Raw genomic sequence first — 15,596 nt, forward strand, 5'->3', positions numbered from 1 at the left:
TTATGGGCCAATTATCCCCCCTACAATACAGCTCTGGACAAAGCAGGTCAGATTCTTGACAGTTCCAAAAGCACACATGGGTCAACTACTGCTCAATTAAATCAATCAAGAAAATGACAAAACTACTCCCACTGTCCTCTGCTGAGAACAAGAGCGTCCCTTCTTGCTCTCTCTTCTTTACCACAGAATGTCAATCGAAGCATTTAAGGTCCCCTCATCCACACTGGCAGTCTACTCACCAGTTTCATTTACAAGCATCTCACATACACGGTGGGTTTCTAAGCCTGCAGAAAGAGACTTAGTGGCAACTGCAAAAATAGACCCGCTAAGATAAAGGGGTAGTTATTCAGAGCTGCTTCTGAGAAAAAAAAAAAGAAACCCTGATGCAGTTCTGGTCAATTTTGACCCAGTTGTTTAGGAATCATCACTTATACAGAGAAGTCACAGGGCTTATGCCCAGTGTAAAAAAGTAAACATCCCTCTCACAGGCTCCTAGGAAGTACTACAGGCAGTAGTCATTCACTTCTCTGAAAGGTACATTTGAATCTGTATTTCTGATTGTGTGCTTACATTCCTTTTGTCTCTAGACTGTTTGGTTTAAAAAAAATACTTGGAAATAAGACTCTAAAAACAATTTGGTTACAAAGCCTTTGCTGTTTCAAAGACCTCAAGAGAGAGTTTGGTGCCATCTCATTCTGCACAACTGAGATCAAATTTAGCTGAGCTCTTCCCTTGGCCTTGAGAATGGGTAAAGATAAAAACAAGCAACAGTACCCCAGAGCCCAGTGTCAAGGACACTGCCTGAGCTAAGCAGGGCCCTTGTAGCCTCCTGAGGAGGCCAAAGAAGCTAGTGCCTCTACCCTGCAGCCTCAGCTGCAGACACTCACCAGACTCCAATAGTCACATCATCCTCTGGCTGGAGGTAGTAATTGCAGGTATGATTCAAACCTTGATCCTGTGGTTTTTTCAAGTCAATGAAATAAGGAACCCTCACTGTAGGGGACAAAGAGATGAAGTCTGGGTTAATGGGAGAGGGTGGACACACACAAACACTTCTCACCTGTGAATTCACATGCACTTGAGCACACAACACACACCCCACGACAACACACACACACACACACACACACACACACACACTGACAAGTACACATCCCATCCCCACAGCATAGGAGAAACTCTCAAAAGGCACTAAGTGCTTTTCTATCAGAATTTTGCCACATGAGAGGCACACTCAGGCAAGCGGTAAAGCTAAGAAGAAATGAAATACAACCTGAAAGCACTGTAGTAAGGACACAGCCTAAGTGGAGCCTGGGATGGTTGCCCAAGGGGAAGACAGAAGGGAAGGGATGGCTTTAACGGGATGGACTGGTAAAGATAGTTTGAGACACAGAGGGGAGAAGATCCTGCAGAAGAGCTCAGCTGAGCCACAGCTGAAGGCTAGGGGCAGGGTGACTGGCAGACACTGGAAAGGGATACTGGATAAGATGACGGGTACAAGAGGGAAAGAAGACACAGAGGTTCTCAAGTTTCCGGTACACCACTTAACCCAGAAAAGACATCAAAATGGATGAAGCCAGAACCTCATCCACAATGAACTCTAGTCTTAACAGTTAGTGGTCATCTGCCAGTAGGGTCATAACTGGATAAACTGGTATGTCAAATTATGAGAGATTATGGAAACATCCGCTATGGGAAACATGCAGGACAGGGCAGATAAGAGGGACACTGTCCCACTGTCACTGCAAATACAAGCAAAGGACATCAACAACTGCAACCACACCATGTGTGGTTGAGAAGTAGAACAGAGAAAGACACATGCCAAATGTGAGTGCGCAGAGAGACTTAATTTCTCCCTTATACGTCACTGTGTTTTAGTGCAATGGCAAACTTCTGAAGAAAATTTAATGAAAGTATGAAAAACTTAAGTGAATAAACCAGAAAGCATAAGACCCAAGGTGTAATTTACCCTCACCATGGGGAGAGTGACAAAAGAACAGGAAGGTCCTGACTTCTGGGTGTTAACAATCTCTAGAAGGAATCCATTCACAGACTTGAGGAAGGGGTGAAGAAGGAGGCTTCAAGACTAACTTCACACACCATATATAGCAGGTCTAACTCACTTCCTTAAATGCCAGTGGGCCTCAACGAACACTTGCTGAATAAATCAACCATCTGATTCATGAAGACACAGGGATGCACATATGCTCCTTCTCCAGAAAGTGATGAATAAAACACTGTTGGCCAATAGGGAAGAGAGATAGGCAGGACTAGGAGACAAGGAGAATTCTGGAAAATGTACTAAAGAGAAGTCACCATGTGATCCAGGCAGGAAGTAACATAGCAGGCAGTAACAGTATATAAGCAAGAACAAACAGGAAATCACTCTCTCTTCTCTCTCTTCTCTGTGGAGACGATGAGTAGATATGATATAGACCCCAAGGGAGTAAGAGACCCAGACCTTTTCTCCAGTAAGAGAAGGTCATGAGGAAATATATAGATTAGTAGTTATGGGTTAAGAATAAGAAGCCCGAGTTGCCAGCCAACAGCTTATAAGTAATATAGTGTCTACATGTTTCTTTGGGGCAGAGAAGGGAGGCAAACCCTACCTAGCCAGGCCAGAAAACAATGGGGCATGAATTCCCACTTGAAACTTGGACAAATGCTGAGAAGGGCAGTGGACCTAGCCAGGCCAAGAAAACCTCACGTTACAGCTGTTCACATCACCACCTTCCTAATCCACATTTCCCTGAAGAAGGGACTGAAGTTTTAAATCTCCTCTTAAGTTTGTTACATGTTGGATAATGTTCTCCCCCAAACTCCTAGAATCCAAGACTGTCATGACCTAATTTAGACACCAGGTCTTTCCAGAGTAACCTCTAACTCATCATGGCTAGCACACTTCTGAAAAGTGAGATCATGTGAAAATTGTTGAGTAAAGGGTTGAGGTTTCTACAGGCCAAGACATATCAAAGACTGCAGGCCACTGCCAGCTGATGAAACAGGCAGGAGGAGGTGGAGTGCTTGCCCACTATACACAAGGCCCTGGAGGAAAGGGAGAAAAGGGAGAAAGGATGGACTGTATCCAGGTGCCCCAGAGGGTGCCAACACTTTCTGAGAGACGGCATTTTTATTTTAAGCCACCAAGTCTGAAGATCTGTCAGGAAAATGGCCAGTCATACTAAAATATTCAGATTTTATTATGACAATAGTGTTACTGGAGACTTGGGAGTCGTCTGGCATGGAAGCAATAGAAACGAAACCAAGCAAAAGATGCATGCAAAGCTTTAGTGGGGCTCCAGCTTACAAGTAGAAAGGAGCCAGCACTGCTGCTCCCTGGACAGAGGGAGAAGCAGGCCTCTACTGGCTGGCCTGAAGGTGGAGCAGAGGCTGTACTGTGTACTAAGCTGCTGGAAGATCTTCGGGGGCAGAAGAGCAGCTCCACGGAGGATCAGCTGGTCTGCATGAGGCCTGAATAGAACCTGACTTGAGGCGATGGCAGCACGGGAAGGAAGGCAGAAATGCCAGGTCTTTTTGTACTGTTGCAGCCATGCATCAGAGAGCTAAGTGTTTATTTACGTTTTCTATTATAACAGTGGGACCCGTGAAGGCTCTGACTAGAAAGTCTACTTCCTGTGCTGTGCGAGCCAATCCCATGCTCCCCTCTGTGACCTTCCCACACACTGGAATTTGAAAGCTGCAGCCTCATTTGCAGGCAGGTGAAGTTAAAATAGGATAAAAAGTGGAAAAAAAAATTAGCTAGGTGGTGGTATCGCACACCTTTAATCCCAGAACTCTGGAGGCAGAAGCAGTTGGATCTCTGAATTCAAACTACAAAGTGAGTTCCAGGACAGCCAGAGTAAACCCTGTCTTGAGAAACGGGTGTGGGGGGAGGGAGGGACTAGAGAAGGAAGAAAAGCTTCTCACTCACTGGCACCCAGTTTGCCATTGTTGCTGACTGGGTGGGGGGTGGATTGTCAAAACTTCAATATAACCAACGAAGCCAAAACTGCCCACCGAGATAGATGTCTTAAAAACAGCAAGTGAACTGTGCTTATGTAGAACATGAATATCTGTAACTCTATCAGCACCCCTAAATCTAAATACTGTGCATCATAATGCCACTTTATAATTTTAGTCACAAAAGTAAATTCTTTGAGAATAAGTAAACAACTTCATATATTTTTACTTAATTTTAAAAGTTCACTTAGGCTTTTGTTTTTGCATTTGAGCTTTACTTAGTCTTTAAACCTTGCTTTAAGTTACATCCTTTAAGGAATGGAACCTAGAAAGCGACAGGGTTATACATAGCTATTGTAAAGACACTTAAGCATGCCTCTTTTTAAAAATTATTATTACTGTATGTGTATGCTTATGTGTGTGAATGCAGGCATCCATACATGTCCCATGGAATGAATGTGGAGGTCAGGACAACTTTTGGGAGTCAGTTCTCTCGTTGACTCTTACCTGCTGAGCCACCTGACTGACCTTAGCATGACTCTCTTGAGAAGCCTAGACACATGTCTTGGGATTATGTATTATCCTTTTTCCTACATGATTGTGGTTTGAATGAGAAATGTCCACTGTTAAAGGCGAGGATGTAATTATATCACTAGACCCAAGATAAATGATAAATGGGTGTTTACTGGGGACAATTACACAGAAAACTACAAAGAACCACCGGAGAGTTTCCCTGCTCTTTCTACTGGATCCAATGACCCAACAGAACAAGCACACAAAGGAAAGCCATGCCACAAGCTCCTCTCCTTCCACTTTCATATGCCTGAAGCCACACCCAAGGGGTGTGGCCTCCACTTCAGGTCCACAGACCAGATGCCTACACACTGTAGGTTCAGCTATTTGAAGACTTGATCCCCAGTTGACTGTGCTATAGGGGTTGGCTGGATGGGAGGGTGGGGCAGCCTTGCTGGAGGAATTAGATCACTAGGGGGTGGGCTTTGAGAGTTCGTAGCCTTAGAAGCCTTCCAGTTCTCTGTTTTGTGCTTACAGTTGGAGATGTGCTCTCTCAGCTTCCTGCTCCTGTCACCATGTGTGCTGCTTACTGCTATGAATCCTCATTTTGATGGACTCTTACCCCTCTGGAACCATAAGCCAAAATGAACTCTTCCACAAGTTGCTTTTGGCCAGTGTTTTATCATAGCAACAGAAAGGTAACTAATACAGTGATTTTGTCTAAACACTTAGAATAAGTTTACACGCCACTGTTGACAAAACTATAAAGATTCAGATCAGGTGCCCACTGGTGACCTGAGACTCACATGTCAGTCCTGCCTCTGAAGGTGGAACCACAGCCACCCTCCCAGGGGGAGAAAGGCTTGGAATACTTGGTTTCCCTGGTTCAGCCTCCTAATATACTCAGTACTGTGTACAGAAAGAAAAGGAGGCCAATATGGAAACATGAACCTCCCTGGGATTCTGGAGGAATTCCTGATCAAGGGGTTTTATGAGAATTAACAGCTAATCTAGAAAGTTTCCAAGCCAGGACATTAAGGACCTGGGAAGCTTTGTTTAGTACAAACGGAGCATCCCAGGAAGCTGACCTGACAGCTCATGTTTATTCCAGACTTAGCAGTGGAAAGGGAAACATGGGGAATACCCTGCAGTCAGAAGATGCTGTCCTTCATGTCCTTGCCTATGTAGACATTGACATAGAGCCTGATCAGTCACCAGGATCACACTGCCCCAGAGAACTGTAATTACAGGAACCACCTGGTCAGTATGGGTCCAAAAGATCAGAAATGCCAGAAAGCAGGAAATGGGGATAAGGAGTGCATTAGGTGGAGGTAGCTTGAGTGCAGTCATGGGATCACATAGGCCAGATGTGTAGTTCACTCTTTCTGCCCAATACTGACCCTCTCTCCTACCAAGTGGTTACTATAGCTCTCTTAGCCATCAACCCTTGATGAGCCCCATGATCGTGGGATGCTGTCTGGAGCCTACCCTGCTGAGGCACTGATTCATGCAATAACTAAAGCAGGAGTGGAGTACATGGCTCAAGGTTATCACAAAAGAAACAGGCCCCTTACACAGCATTCATTACTTCATGCTCCATAGACATGGTCCTGTTCTCATCACCATCTCATAGGTTCCTCTCAAACAGGGCTTGGCTATAAAGGTCAGGCACCCTACCTCTGCAGATCTCTGGCCTCTTCAGATTTTCATCAACCCCCTTTTTCAGCCATGCCACCATATCAGCAATCTCAAAACCAAGGGGCATGACTTGGAAAAGATCCTTCACATACAGGCACTCAGTAAAGAGTGAGTGAATAAATATGCAAATGACTAGAAAGCAACTTGATTTCTCATATGTTTTAAAAGACTCACCTGGAAAAGTATCTGAAAGGATAAAAACCTGGAGTTACTAAACTGAGATGGGCATTTGTGACTGCCTGGGGAATTTTGCTATCGGGCTCCATCTCATTCCATCTTTGTAAGTAACAGAATAGCCTTGTACCAGGTGTAGTGCCAACAAAGGAAGGACCTGACAGGTTATCTTAGGTTTTATCAATTCCAATTACTTTATAAGATCAACCAGAGACATCAATGGGAGCTAACGAGATAAGAAAGAAAGTTATATGAGTTTAACAGGGACTGCTCAGGGGAAGAATGAAGGAGGTTAGTGTTTAACAAAGCTAACCCATTTCCCAAGAAAGTTTGAGCTCCCTTTCATCTGCCTCCAAAGCAAGACTTTCCCCTTTCTGGGAGACAGGTTCCTAAGCTTTGAGAAAGGATAGCAGAGTGACAGCTGGGAGCATACTCTAGCCTCTCAGACCTTAGAAGCCAGACATCACCCAAATATCCCTGGGATGGAATCAGACTTGAGAACATCAGGACCCAAGAAGCATGCTCATATGAACAGGGACTTACAAAAAGACTATCAGGCAATAAACTATGGTATTAACAAAGTTTCTCAAAGTGATTTTCACTCTGTTACTTACTCTATTCAGGGTTTTTCAGCTAGCTTTTTGCATCTAAAGGAGAATACTGCCTTAAATCAGAGGTGCTATGCTTCTTCTAAAGCTTATTTATCTGATTGTAAATTTAAGATAAATTTGCTGTAAACTCATGACTATATTAATCATGTCCTGAGCCCTAAAAATTGTCAGGATGGACAGCCACAAGTCCTGACTCCCATCTGGAAGAGACAAGAACTTCCACATACACAGACCTTCCCAGCCTGAGGTAAAATCGAACCCCAAAGCCTCTACTGCTTCCAGTTCAAAAGGGAGACAGGCACAAATAGTTAAAGCTGGCCACACTATAACTAGAAAACCAGCAAGCCGACATTTTGCCCCTTCCTCCCAGGAGAGCAGGCCTCACAGTGCTGCTGTGAGAAAGACTGTGGTGATAGCCAACCACTGACTGCCCTAAAATGATACCCATCAGTGCCAAGCTCTTGAGTAACTTAAAAAAATATTATTTATTCTCTGTAGTGGGTGGTACACGTGTGTTCTAGGGCACAGGAATGAAGGTCAGAGGGCAATGCTATAGAGTTGGTTCTCTCCTTCCACCTTTACATGGGCTCCAGGCTGTCATATAGCAAAGCTTTACCTGTTGAACCTTTCTCTAGTCCTTGAGTAACTCAAAAATTCTTTTATAAATTTTGTTGAAGTGTGTGTGTGTGTGTGTGTGTGTGTGTGTGTGTGTGTGTGTGTGTGTGCACGCGCGCTTGCTCAAGCAAAGGCTGGAGGTTAATGTCAGGATATCTTTCTTAATCACTTTTCTACTTTTTTTGAGAGGGAGTCTCACTATCTAGTTGTCCTGGAACTCATTATGTAAACCAAATTAGCTTTGCAATTACAGAGATCCATCTGGCTCTGCTTTCCATATTCTGGGGTAAAAGGCATGTACCACCATGCCCAGCCTCTACATTAGTTTCTGAAACAGAATTTCTCACTAACCTGGAGCTCACCCATTTCAGGTAGGCTGTTAGTCAGTGAGTCCCAGGATCATCAGCCAGTTTCCACCACCCAGCACCAGGGTTACAGGCTTGTGCTACCACACACTCAGTTTTTTACGTGGGTGCTGTGGATCCAAACTCAGATCCTTATTCTCGAGCACCAAGCACTTTTGAGCCACCTCCCCAGCCCAAAACAAACAAACAGCAACCCAGAGACAGATTTTTATATTATTATTCCTTCAGTGACACTGCCCAGGGAAGGACTCACTGGTACAGGCATATGAGGCCCTGGGTTTAAGTTCCACTACTCCAAATCAGCACAATCCCAACCCAAACCTGACCCAGGCCCTCTGCCCCCAAGCAGTAGGCAGTGGAAAGAAAATGTTAGAGGGCATCAACTGGGGGTCAGCCATTTCACAACCTCCTCTCTGTGACACACACTAGACTAGAAGAGAACCCAAAGTTCTGTGCCTGTGACACAGCTACTATCTCTTCAGAAAACCAGCAGTGCAAAACCATGGGCCGTGTCTAAAGCAGCCTGCAGAATCTAGTGGGGAAAAATCCAATCCAGATCTTTGCTGGCACCTGACTGTGTGCCAAATAGCAAATAACACAGAAACCTAGGCGACATGGACATGGGTCAGCTCCAAGTTACACCAATACCTCTACAGCTCCCGTGCCTTTGTGTCTGAAACCCCAGCATCTTTTCTGTACCTTCTTTAAAGGACACTAACTCAGAAAAACAACACTGCCTTGCTTTTTTTTTAATTATTTTGTTTCTTCTTAAGTTTATTCCTTACAAGTTACCAAACTTAGAGATCATAAACTCCTGGAAGTACCTTCCACTTGAAAAACTAAAGTATCTCTTAATACACAACACACATATTTATTTCTCTTACCAAGTTTAAAGAACAGAAATTCCTTCTTAGTATTCTTACAATTTTTTGTCATTAAGTCTATTACCAAAATTTGTAAAAACCAGACCCTATAGAGTCTAGAATTGTTACTGCTGGGGGGTTTGAAACCTGAGACATGCTTCCCACCTGCCCCGCATCCTTGGCTCTACCATGTTCTGGGCTACAATCTCATGTGAACTGGACCCTCAAAGTCCCTCTGTCTGTCCAAAGCTTGCCGGCTGTCTCAGTATCAAGCCAGTTTCTGAGTCTAAAGCTCCCATACACACATGGGCCAGGCTCACTCTGCAAGCCAACCTTGTCACAGATCTGGTGAGGAGGCCACCTCCTCCCATCCCAACACTGACCATAGTCATTTGCATGGCCAGCGGTAATGCCTCCACCTTCTTTTGCCTCATCTTGGGTATAAAATGATATCTCTGAAAAGACTGTTTCTAGCAAACACACCTAGGACCCTTTGCACCCTATCTTATATAGCACAATACTTTCTCACTTTTTCCTCCCTCTTATACCCCAAACAGCTTTGGACTATCAATGTTTTCTAAACAGCACAAAATTCCACAAAAATCAAAATGTGCCAGTTTTTTTTTTCTTTTATGGAAAACAAAACAAGGTTGTTTTTTTAAAGGACCAATAAAAATAACAATTAAGAAAAACATAAGGCTTCATTATTGTTATTATTTTTAAAGACACTGTTTTTCTGTTGTTGTTGTTTGGTTTTAGGGTTTTTTGTTTGGTTTGGTTTGGTTTTTCCAGATAGGGTTTCTCTGTGTAACAGTCCTGGCTGTCCTGGAACTTGACTATACAAGTGACAACATGTCTCTAACATGACAGCTTCAGACAAATGTTCATGCTGTCAACATTTTTATCTATTTTATTTTATTTTATTTTATTTGGTTTTTTGAGACAGGGTTTCTCTGTGGCTTTGGAGGCTGTCCTGGAACTCACTTGGTAGTCCAGGCTGGTCTCGAACTCACAGAGATCTGCCTGCCTCTGCCTCCCGAGTGCTGAGATTAAAGGTGTGCGCCACCAACGCCCGGCCATTTTTATCTATTTTAGCTAAAGAGAGATAATCACCTCCAGCGCAATAGTCACCTAGATACCCAAATGCAGCACTGGATGGTAATGCCATCGTCGCCATGTCCTTCAATTAACAAAAGGTACAGGGAACTTTCCAGGTCACAGGCCCTACTATTCCTGAATCTGGGTGGTGGCTCTACTTCCCTACACACTATACACTTAAAACACATACATTTTACTACATGTAAGTTCAATCTCAATTAAAATAAAAAGACACCTTTTAAAGTGAGCAACCATTGTGAAAATATATTAAATAAAATTAAAGAAAAAGAAATACAAAGGACTTACCGAAATTCAAGAAAATCAGTTTGGCCTGTATCCCAGGACACAGTTTGACAAGAAATGGAATGGCAATGTAGAACCCCAGAGCACAGAGAATTATCTTCCTCAGTCGGAACCACAGGCTCTTTCGTCTAGGAGACAGAAGCAATATGAGTCAAAAGGCAGTATGTACAATTCTGCCAGCTTATTAATAGCACCTTCAATCTCTAAACAAGTGCCACAGGCATCTTTCCATATAGGGGACACCGCATCGATAAAAGTGGTCTCCCATCTGCTTTTGCTAATTAACTGAGATAGTCTTTTGAGTTTTCAACTGTACTAGACAGAACATTTTATTTTTATTTCTTAAAAGCCAAGACACAGTCCTGTTTGTCTGTTATCTTGGCCCCTAGGCAAGAATCCAGCAGAGACAACAGGCCCTCAAAAGCACCCCACCTGATATCAGACCCCCGCTTCCACCTCATCCCGGCAGAGTGGCTGGCTTCTCTGGGCCTTGAAGCCTCACTGCTGCTAAGCTGCTTTGATACAGCTCAGGGCTGAGTTACTCATTAGCTGCTCGTGGGAAGCCGGAAGTACCTACACCCAGGACATCAGCAGAACCTGCCCAACCAGGTCCTGGAGACTGCAGAGGCTGAAAATGAGACCAACCCGTGAACTTATCCCATGGAATCCCTTTCAGGCAGGGTCAGTACCTCAGCTCTCAAGACTTCTGATTCCTGAGTCATACCATGAGTCTTCCCAATTCCCTTAAAAAGTTGTCTCTAAACTTTTCATCAAAAAAAAAAAAAAAACCAAGGACCCTATGACACTTTTATTTGTATTTATTGCTGTCAGCCAAGGAGTTAAAACTGAGGGATTAAAACAAGGACTGTCATAGAGGACTTGACTAGCTCATACAAGGCCCTGAGTTCCAGCACCACTCACACCATAAAGAGGAATGCTCTGAGTTCAAGGAGAGTCTATGCCACACGGTGAGACTTTACTCCCCCACCACATCTTTTTTTGTTTTGTTTTGTTTTGTTTTTTCTTGGTAAGTTCCTTTAACGTTATAAAGGATAGATCATCAGATAAATTGTTTCAAAGCATAAAGTAAAAAACATAAAGTACACAGAGCATGCATGAAGCCCTGGGTCTAAGCCCAATATCAAAAGGAAAATGTGTTTTAAAATAAAGATGATGGCTGGGCGCTGGTGGTGCATGCCTTTAATCCCAGCACTCAGGAGGCAGAGGCAAGTGGATCTCTGTGAGTTCGAGGTCAGTCTGGTCTACAGAGTGAGTTCCAGGACAGTCAAGCCTACACAGAGAAACCCTGTCCTGAAAAACCAAATAAATAAATAATTTTTAAAAAGATGATAACGAGCTATTGGCTTCATTGTGTGGAGGAAGCATCACTCTAAAATACCACATGAGAATAAATAACTTCTAGATGGCTGCATGCAACAGTGGTTTTTGCCACATATATTTAGTCTGAGGATACCAACAGGTTTGTCTGTCCATTTACCCACTGGTGGGCACTCATATAGTTTCAGCTTGGGGACACTGTGGATGAAGCTACATGAACAGTTGATGAGTCTTTGTGTGGGTACGCTCTCTCTCTCCTCAGGGGTAAGATCCCACTGAAGACCTACCTACCTCCCAGCAGAACAAAAGACAAGTGAGAGATTATGAGAGGAACACAGAGTGAAGACTATTTCCATTGCTCCAAAATTCCCTCATACCTCTCAACCAGTCTCCCTCTGACCTAAGCTCCCAGCACCACTACTCTGCTTTTCTGTCCTACAGTTTTGCCTTTTCTAGACTTTCAGATAAACAGTCGTAGTGTATCTTGTGGCCCTCTTACTAACTTGGCACAGTGCTTTGAGGTTCATCTCTGCTGTTACATGTGTTGGCAGTCCAATGACTGTTTTAAAATATAACAAAGATGTCTGTTCCACTATGTTCATAGCAGCTTTATTTGTAATAGCCAGAACTTGGAAGCAACCTAGATGTCCCTCACCCGAAGAATGGATAGAGAAAATGTGGTACATCTACACAATGGAGTACTATTCAGCAGAAAAAAATAATGGAATCATGAGATTCGCAGGCAAATGGATGACACTAGAAGAAACCATCCTGAGTGAGGTAACCCAGTCACAAAAAGAGAAACATGGCATGTACTCTCTCATATATGGATTTTAGACATAGATCTGGGGAGTGCCAGCCTACAATCCTATTGCCAGAGAGTCTGGGAAACAGAAACTTCATTTACTGGCTGGTTAAGTACTGAGCTGAACTCAAGAAAGCCAGTATCAGAGAGGGAGGACTGATGATCAAAGGGATTAAGACTGGGCTGGTTGAACCCCCAGAAACAGCTGACCAGACAAAGGTTAACTCTTGAATCCCAGGCATCAGCCTGGGAATCCAGCATGGGACTGATCAAGACCCCCTGAATCTGGGTGTCAGTGAGGAGGCCTAGGTAATCTATTGAGCCTTGGACAGCAGATCAGTACCCATCCCAAGTATACACACGGACTTTGGACTCCCATTGAACAATGTGAGGTGCACTCTCACCCTGAACTCTTGGGGAAGGGTCTAGGCCCTGCCCTATATGAAATGACAGACTATGGACACCCCCATGGAGGGCCTCACCCTCCCTGGGGGAATGAGGGGATAACGGGGGGGGATGGGGGGGAGGGCACGGGAGGAGGGGAGGGAAAGGGAGAGGGACCTCGTACTGACTTGTGAAGCAACCTTGTTTCTTATCTAAATTTAAAAAGGAAAATAAAAAAAATATTAATAAAAAAAAAGAAAGAAAGAAAGAAAGGAAGGAAGGAAGGAAGGAAGGAAGGAAGGAAGGAAGGAAGAAAGAAAGAAAGAAAGAAAGAAAGAAAGAAAGAAAGAAAGAAGAAAGGAAGGAAGGAAGGAATTAAAGCAAGGAAGGAATGAAAGGAAGGAATGAAAGGAAGGAAGAATTTTGCATCTATGTTCATAAGGGATATTGCTCTATAATTTTTTGGTTGGAACTTTGTATAATAGTGTAATAGGGTAATAGTGGACTCATAAAAAGAATTGGGAAATGTTTCTTTAGTTCCTATTTTGTGAATAATCTGAATAATGTGAGGACTGATGTTAGATCTTCTTTGAAGGTCTGGTAGATTTCCACTCTGAATACATCTGTCCCTGGGTGATTTTTGCTGTTGTTGTTGAAGATTGGGTAGACTTTTAATTACTGCTTCTATTTCATTCAAATTTATGAGTCTGTTTAAATTGTTTATTTGATCTTGACTTAACTTTGGTAGCTCATAAATATCAGTAAATTCATCCTTTTGTTTTGGTTTTCAAGTTCTTTTGGTTCTCTAGATTTCATAAGTACCTATTTTAATATTCCTATTTTCACCTCTGTTTTTGTTCATTTGGATAGTCTTTTTCTTTTTGTTAATTTGGCTAAGTGTTCATCTTACATATTTTTCTTAAATAGTCAACTCTTCATTGATTTTTTTCTTACTTTTGTTTGTTTGTTTGCATTTCATTGATTTCATTCCTGAGTTTATTATTTCTTGCCATTTACTCTCTTTGGATACCAGTTTTTTCTTTTTGTTCTAGAACATTTAGGTGTGCCACTAAGTTGCTAATGTGAGAGCTATCCGATTTTTTATGTAGACACTTATTGATGTGAAATTGCCTTGTAGAACTGTGTTCATATGTCCCATAAGTTGGATGTATTGTGTTTTCATTTTCACTCAATTCTAAAAAGTTTTCATTTCATGTTATGGAAAAAAAAATAAAAAAATAAAAAAACCATAAAAAAAAAAATCTCTTAGGAGTTATTTAGAAATAGCCCAGAAATAAGTAATTGGCTCCAGCACAGCTTAGACCAACATACTGAGTGAAAAATGCTGAATGAGTACCAACTGACAGAGAATTCCCCAGGTGCACTGCAGGCTCATGTGTCCCCAAGATCCTGCAGAGGACCAGTGAGATCACTGATTTTCATAACACTGACCTGAAATTTGCCCCTTTCTTTCCCATCTAAGAAAGTATAATGGAAGTTTCTAGCTGCTGCACCTCATATGGTATTGGAAACTTTGAAAGCAGCAGATAGGAGGAGCCACCTGGCTTCTGAGCAGTCTGGCTTTGAGAGAAAGCATGGGGCCAGTGCCATGGTTTAGTGGGTAAAGGTGGTTGCTGTCATGCCTGAAGACCAGAATTTGATCCCCTGGGCCATGTAGAAGGACAGAAAAAACAAACTCCTTCAAGTTGCCACCAATGCCGAGTCTGAGTTCATGACTATTAATGTATAAATTGATGTACTTTTGACCAGGCAGTGGTGGCACACACCTTTAATCTGAGCACTCAGGAGGCAGAGACAGGAGGATCTCTGTGAGTTCAAGGTCAGACTGGTCTATGGAATGAGTTCCAGGACAACCAAGGCTACACAGAGAAACCCTGTGTGCGTGGGGGCTGAGGGAGGGGAGTAGTTTCTTCAACATCCTGGTTTCGAGGATTATAGCCATAAGTCATAACACCCAGAAATTCCTTTAGCTGTACTTTTCATCACTGCCAGTACTGATGTTTACAATTAGTCCCCAAAGTGAGCAGCCTGTCCTTGATGGCTGGTTGAAATGAAGACTGCCCTCAGGGCTTGGGACAGCATTAAAGGAGCACATCTCTTCCTTCAAGACCCTAGATGGGACCTGGAATCCTCTTAGAGGCTCATGTTTCTCCAAACTTCATACACTCAAGTCCATGGTCATGTTTTTTTAAAATAATTTTTATTTTATGTGCATCATTGTTCTGCCTGCATGTATGCCTGTATGAGGGTATCGGGTCTCCTGGAACTGGAACTACAGGCAGCTGTGAGCTGCCAAGTGGGTGCTGGGAATTGAACCCGGATCCTATGGAAGAGCAGCCAGTGCTCTTAACCACTGAGCTATCTCTCCAGCTCCCATGGTCATGTTTTTCCCCATAAACTATAATATCATTCAATGTGTTTTCATTAAAAGTTACTTAGTACACAGACAAGATTCAACATGCAGCTGCAATAAAACACCTAGAGAAAAAGGAATACAGGAGAAGGCACTCCCCCTTGACATAGGGGATGTTCATATCCACCTTACACCAGTAATACAAACAAAGCAGAACTTCAGAGTAAAACACCAGTTACGGGAGGATATTCATTGCCATTATCATAACACTATCAAGCACATGTATGTAAAAACAGCTAAGCAAGGGGAAACACAAATTATAACCCTTGAGACTAAAAGAATAAAAGTGGTCAGTAGTTCCTAAACAAAATATTCAAGCTATACATGTAGCTCAATAGTAAAATATTTGCTTACCATGTGTGGGGCTCTAAGTTGAATCCCAAAATAAATCAACTGAAAAAAACATTAAAAAATTTAAAAGTCAACAAGAAAGTA

The 15,596-nt window shown here is 42.9% G+C and overlaps 1 protein-coding gene across 3 annotated transcripts in view; it reads right to left on the reverse strand.

Annotated features, from left to right (window-relative positions):
- Positions 1-15,596, reverse strand: part of Abhd12 (abhydrolase domain containing 12, lysophospholipase) — a 76,606-nt gene that overhangs the window by 17,349 nt on the left and 43,661 nt on the right. For 2 of the 3 annotated variants that reach the window (XM_005072544.4, XM_021228675.2), the window contains exons 2-3: positions 10,204-10,328; positions 888-993 (exon numbers count right to left, since the gene is read on the reverse strand). In XM_005072544.4, coding sequence (XP_005072601.1) covers positions 888-993; positions 10,204-10,328 — 231 coding nt within the window. Of the gene's footprint in view, positions 1-887; positions 994-10,203; positions 10,329-10,632; positions 10,652-15,596 lie in introns of those variants that run through there. The other variant, XM_040746464.1, reaches the window with a different exon arrangement.

This window comes from Mesocricetus auratus, unplaced genomic scaffold (assembly GCF_017639785.1).
Source record: "Mesocricetus auratus isolate SY011 unplaced genomic scaffold, BCM_Maur_2.0 Super-Scaffold_100004, whole genome shotgun sequence".
Taxonomy (NCBI): Eukaryota; Metazoa; Chordata; class Mammalia; order Rodentia; family Cricetidae; genus Mesocricetus; species Mesocricetus auratus.